Below are 6,176 nucleotides of genomic sequence, written 5' to 3' on the forward strand. Positions count from 1 at the left end.
TCTGAGGAGCAAATAAAGAAAACAAAGGTGGCAGTGTGCTAAACTTAGCTAATTGCCATTTGTTGGGTATTAGGCCCACTTGGGTGGGCTTAGGACAGCGTCTATCATGATGGCAGTAATGCAAGTGCTTAGAATGGCTTTCAAATGCTACCCTATTTTGTTGGCAAGGATGACATTTTTGCAGCTGAAATGTTTTTAGCTGCTTGCAGAATTCATTCTAGGGATATCTTTCTTCAGACCTGAATTCTTCTTAAGGCCGACCTATTCAATAAAACTTTTCATAAACATCCACAGCTGTTGACAATTATGTCCTGCACATTGATCTTCATTTCCCTAGCTCCAGGTGAGCTGTGGAATGTTTGTTCCTGCTTTTGATTAAAAACATTCTTCCTTTACCACACAGGGTCAGTCGTCACACAGGGCGACCATGCGCCTCCTGTGCAAGATTCAACTGGTCAAAGGCGCCCAGTGAGCCACTCCATGGAATCTACTCCTGGCAGTGGTAACCACCCGGGTAAACCTGCAGTAAAGAAGCTGCACGAATGCACCCACTGCAGCAAGGGATTCAAAACCAGATCTCAGCTGGTGGTGCATATCCGAGTCCATACTGGGGAACGCCCATACCATTGTGATGACTGTGGAAAGAGCTTTGCACACCAGAGCACCTTAGTGAAACACCAGCGCACTCACACAGGCGAGCGTCCTTACCGTTGTGACATTTGTGATAGTAGCTTTGCACTCCAGGACACCTTAGTGAAACACCAGCGCACTCACACAGGCGAGCGTCCTTACCGTTGTGACCACTGTGGTAGCAGCTTTACAATGAAGAGCAGCTTGGTGGCACACATCCGTAGCCACACAGGTGAAAGGCCGTATCAGTGCCAGCTGTGCCCCATGGCCTTTGTAGAACATTCAAATCTTGCGAGGCACGTGAGATCTCATAAGGGCGAAAAGCCCTTCCAATGTGATTTGTGCCATAAGACTTTCACTCGGGCAGAAAATTTAAAACACCACAAAATGGCGATTCACAAAGAATAGCAGCGGTTTCTGATGCCCTTAGTCAATATGTTTTCCTTCCTACCTTTTTATGTGCGATCTAATGAGATTCTACCTCAATGCCCTATGATGGGTGGTGGTAGCTAACCGTAATATTTATTTACATTTGTATGTTTGGTTCAATTTTAAAGTTTTTTTCAGGAAAATGCATTTGTTGTTCTTTTAGGCTAGACACACACTCACTGTAAGTATTTCCTGAGTAAGCCTGCTACGCTTGTAAACTCCCATGAATGGAAATGAAATCTCGGTCATACGTGGATGGCATCACTTCTCTTTGGAGGGAGATTTTAAAAACATTGTTCCCAATATTACAAAGAGATGTAGTATACCAGAGACGTAATAGCATAGACGTATTCCAGTTTACCGCAAATTGACTACGCACGCGTAGTGGCATGGTTACAATCAGGCAGGGCACTGCGCATTCGGAGCCGGCGTTCAGTAAAACAGTCTACATCTACGCTACTTCGTCTCCACTGCGCTAAATTTCTATTGCTAATGCCATTTATCTGCCTGCTTCAGTGAAGATTCAAGGGGGTAAAACATACAAAACTATTCTTTTTATTCGTGCAGTCTGAGTGGGCGTATTTTTGTGATGGTCATTATAAATTCACTCATTAATATCATTGAACCGATTTCTGTTTGTGTGACAACACAGGAAAACCTGCTCTTGTGTTAATCTTAGTGTGTTTATTCTGGCAGTGCTAGTGACTGGAATGAGTGGCGAACGGCAAGTGTCCGACCTCGTATTGATGTGTCTTGTGTTAGTGTGCACGTTTTAGAACAGTCCTCGGTACTTCGGTTTCAAAGCCAACAAAAAGAGTTTACTAACATCTACATCACCATTTCTCAGACTGCTATCTCTGCTGGATATAAATGGCATAATATTTGTGGAGCATTATATTCACACCATGTTTATCTGCTGTGGTTGCCAGAATATCATATGTTTGTGACCATTTCATTTTGTGCTAGCTTCTTTGTTGTGTTGGTGTTACTTGAAGAAGCCTTATTTTTTTACATAAGGTGTTCTTGATAACAAGCTGCACGTGGTCATGGCTGTTGAAACAAAAATACTATTAGTGTCTAAGACAAACATTGTAATCTTGCAGTGTATTGTAACGCACGTAATTTGGGTCATTTTTGTGAGGTTGCTTAGTGCACATATTTTATTCCAGTTTCCATTACACATTGTTGAATACGTTCTGGCTGTTTGTAAGGTGTTCATGATAACTAGTTGCAAGGGTCGTGGCTGCTGAAACAAAAAGTGCTTTGATTGGTGCCTATGAAAAACATTCTTTTTTTGTAGTGTATTGTAAAGTTAGTAATTAGGTTTGTTGTCTGAAATTGCACATGATTATTTTATTACATTTGCGATTACAAAATGTTGAATACCTTCTGGCTGTTTGTAAAACTTACTTGACATATTGTGCATTAAATTCAAAAGCAGTGCAGTTCTTTGGTTAGCCTTTTTCTTCGAGTAGCTGATGTTTCCTTTTTTTTAGCATTTTGCTTCGAGCTTCCACAGACATCATTGTGCCTTGCATCCAGGAAAGAATTTTTATTGCCACTTGCTTCAGCACTTGGTTCTGGTTCCCACAGCAAGCCTATCCTGTCTAATAGCATTGCATTTCCTGTGGCACGACAATGGGCGGTAGTTTTGTCGGTTGCTTTTGGAGAAAACTTTGAACCTCTCTTTTTCTCAGCCACTGTGCATTTACATGCCGTTACATGCATCCATTCCGATAAGAAACATTGAGCAACCTTTTGGGGAATTCAAATTAAATAGCCCCCGCTTTTCTTCGTTGCACGGCAGTAAGTCCTTTCCATATCTTGCATTCGCATTCTTTGAAGGTCCGGCACAGTTAACTCATATCCGCCTCACGTGCTATATGTAGAACACCGCTTTTTCTTTGTTCAGAAACTCAAAGTTGATTCTGTAAAAGCTTGTGCCTGCTAACGTAGATTCAAGAGGGTCAAAACTTTTCCTATGTGGGGATCGCATTGCGTTCGTTGTTTATTGTGCGTTGTATGCATTCAGAAAGATTGCGAAGTATTCTCTGGAGTCCAGTTTTGAAACTCGGCCTCACTGGCTACATTGTAATGCTGCAAGGAAAACACATAACATTTTTGCTTTGTCATAAAAGGAAACCACCGCGCGTTATGAGATGGGATTTTTTCGTTAGATGGTCAGAACTGTCCTACCGTGATTGGCGTCTGCGAGAAACATTGTCATCTTGTAGCGTACTGTAAAGTTCGTAATTTGATTAATTGCGTGAAATTGCTCAGTGCACATGAGTATTTTATTACAGTTGCCTTTGCAAAATGTTACATGCATTCTGGCTCTTTGTAAGACTCGCGTCTTTGACATGTGCATTAAAATTGATTTGCAGTGCGGTTCTTCAAAAAGCTGCTGTTTCTCTTTTTTACCGTAATTTTACTTCGAGCATGCACAGACAGCATTATGCCTTTCATCCAGTGAAGAATTTCTATCATCACTCCTTTCAGCACTCAGTGCTGTTCTCTGATGGCATTGCATTACCAGTCGCACGACAATGTCTGGTAGTTTTCTTGGTTGCTTTGTAGAAAAGTTTGAACCTCTCATTTTCTCAACCACCATTCATTTACGTGCTATTCATACATCCATTCTAATAAAGAATGTTGAAGAACTTTCTTGGTGAATTCAAATTAAATAGCCCACTTTTTTGTGTTGCACATATTGTGCAGACCTCCCCATGTCTTGCACTAATTATTACGTGAAACTAGAGCGCAGTTACACTGCATGTGCTGCCTGCTCCTTTGCAGCTACTTCTTTGTGGACACCACCACGAGGCATATACACAGGTGCCAGTCTGATTTATTTCATTCAAAGAATATAAAATGTATGCTCATGCTACCATCTTTTATTTGCCTGAGGAGTATAGTGTTCTGCCTGACATTTATGTGAACAGCTATTTCGATGGAGGCTAAACTGTAGAGGCCTGTGTACTGTGCGATGTCAGTGCACGTTAAAGAATCCCTGGTAATCGAAATTTCCGGGGCCCTTCACTAAGGCGTCCCTCATAGGAGTCTCTTTGGGACGTTAACTACTCACTTAGCTTCAAGTAAACGACATATACAGGATGTTCCACCTAATACTTTGCACAATTTTTAAATATAGACTTTTTGAGTTGGAACACTTTTCAGCGTTGCACTGCCAAGAGGGAAACACGACGACGAGAGGGCAGTGCCGCGGGAAGGAGCGCTCGCGCCAGGCCAGCTGCTAGTCCCAGCTGCCAAGGCTGACACGGGACCATTATGCTCGGGCTTGGCACCCATCGGATAAGAGCTGGTGCACTAATAGCCCTAATAAAGCGCCCTACGTACAAGTTAAGCCGGATATAAAATTCAAAGCCTGCAAGGATAGCGATCCGACGAATGCGATATCGAAACCAAGAGCAAACAGTGTTTAGTTTCGGTTTTTCTCTCGCCTTAATTGACGACCAGTTTACAATCAACTATACCTTGTGCGCGAGTGAAACCTTGCAGGCTCATATAAGGTATAGTTAGCATAGGTTGTCTACTTTATGCTCATAATGTTTATTCGTATTTTAAATCCGCCCACGCCAACCATGCAGGCATGTTGTGTGACGGCGAAAGCTGCATCGCGGGCGGCATCAACACTCGCACGCTTTTCCTGTGTTGCCGGTTGTGCCCGTTCTCCAACCTGTTACTTTACATTTCCGTGTTTGTGTGTTGTCAGTCTGTGAAAAGGAGCTTTGAAGCAGGAAATCTATGCGCATACAGAGCAAGGATAACTTCATTGCAGCCCTGTGAACGTCACTTTTGTAGCGTGTGCTAATGAAAGTGAAGACATAGTCCGTCTTTGTGCGCGCGTGCCGAAGGAGTCAGCGCGCAGTCACGAAATATTCAGGATTGCGTGTTAACGCCTTACCTAACATGAAAGCCGGAGAAGGGTATAACCACAATACCGGACAAATTTGCTCCAGTTATTCCTTTAAACCTGCTATTTCAACACTTGCATCTGCGGGCAAGTAAATGCAACATGCGGTAGGGTTGTAACTGACGTTAACCTATCTAAATTCATTACGTGTGTCTTCTGCCATGATCGTGTCACTCACTCGTTCGAAAGTGAGATTTCCATGCTTAATTTCTCGTAGCGGGCTTTAGCACAGACAGCACGGTCGTGGCGATCGATGTATGCGTTCTTCTGTGTCTGTAATCGCGTGGAAAATGCTATCGTTCTTTCGGTGGTATGTACGAAAAGCGTTCACGGTGCACTGTGGTGACTAGTGCAAGCTGGTGAACCATATCCCAATGGCGGTACCTGTAGCCGGCAGTTTACGCCGAAAACTGCTTTAAACCGCCACTAGTTAGTTACTGCGACTCACCGGGCTTTTTTTTTCTATGTACAGGTCGTCCCCCTCTGCATGCTGGCATGGCATGCAAGTATTAAATCCTTTTTCCAGGTCCTAATAGCCGCCACCTAGGAATGAAAAGTGCATGTTACCCTCAGTGTTCTCGGTAACGCGTTACAAGTAACGGCGTTACCGGTAACGCGTTACCTTTTCCGGTAACTTAGTAACGTACTCGTTACCATTTGGGAACTGTAACGGGTAACATACATACGTTACCATTTTTCGGTAACGTGAGGTGTCACGTTACTAGTTACTTTTTATTTCCGTTGTCCTCCTCCGCCTCTTTTAAAAAAAAACCGAAAATGATGTTGGAAATAAACAAACTCTACCGGTGTTCTCGATTACTCTTGTTGCGGCTCGCATGCATGACAAAAAACATCTGCCCTTGACGAAGCACTCAACTAAAAAAAAAGCACGAACACGCAGTCACGCACTTGTCTTCGCCCCCAAACCACTCACACACACAACTCTCTAAAGGGTGGACGCATGCCGAGCCACCAATGGACCATTTGCAGAAATCTGTACGTCAGTTTCTGCGTAAGCCTGTTTTCCAACCAAAAGGTCTCGTTCCCAGGCGACACTCTCGCATTCTTGGTGGAAGCAGTTCCCTCTTCTGAGCAAAGCCAGGAAGGTCGCCAGTTTACTTCAAGATGGCCCCAAGAGAGGCGTCGAAGGAGTACAATGGTACAGCACAGAAAAGGAGACTGC

The 6,176-nt window shown here is 43.5% G+C and overlaps 1 protein-coding gene across 1 annotated transcript; it reads left to right on the plus strand.

Annotated features, from left to right (window-relative positions):
* The first annotated feature begins 306 nt into the window (after positions 1 to 306).
* LOC149328074 (uncharacterized) lies at positions 307 to 1,038 on the plus strand. The gene is made up of 2 exons (XM_089561405.1): positions 307 to 343; positions 404 to 1,038. The coding sequence occupies exons 1-2, from the start codon at positions 307 to 309 to the stop codon at positions 1,036 to 1,038; spliced, it is 672 nt and encodes a 223-aa protein (XP_089417531.1).
* The last annotated feature ends 5,138 nt before the right edge of the window (positions 1,039 to 6,176 follow it).

The sequence above is a fragment of the Amblyomma mixtum genome, chromosome 9 (assembly GCF_055824585.1).
Source record: "Amblyomma mixtum isolate Tamu chromosome 9, ASM5582458v1, whole genome shotgun sequence".
Taxonomy (NCBI): Eukaryota; Metazoa; Arthropoda; class Arachnida; order Ixodida; family Ixodidae; genus Amblyomma; species Amblyomma mixtum.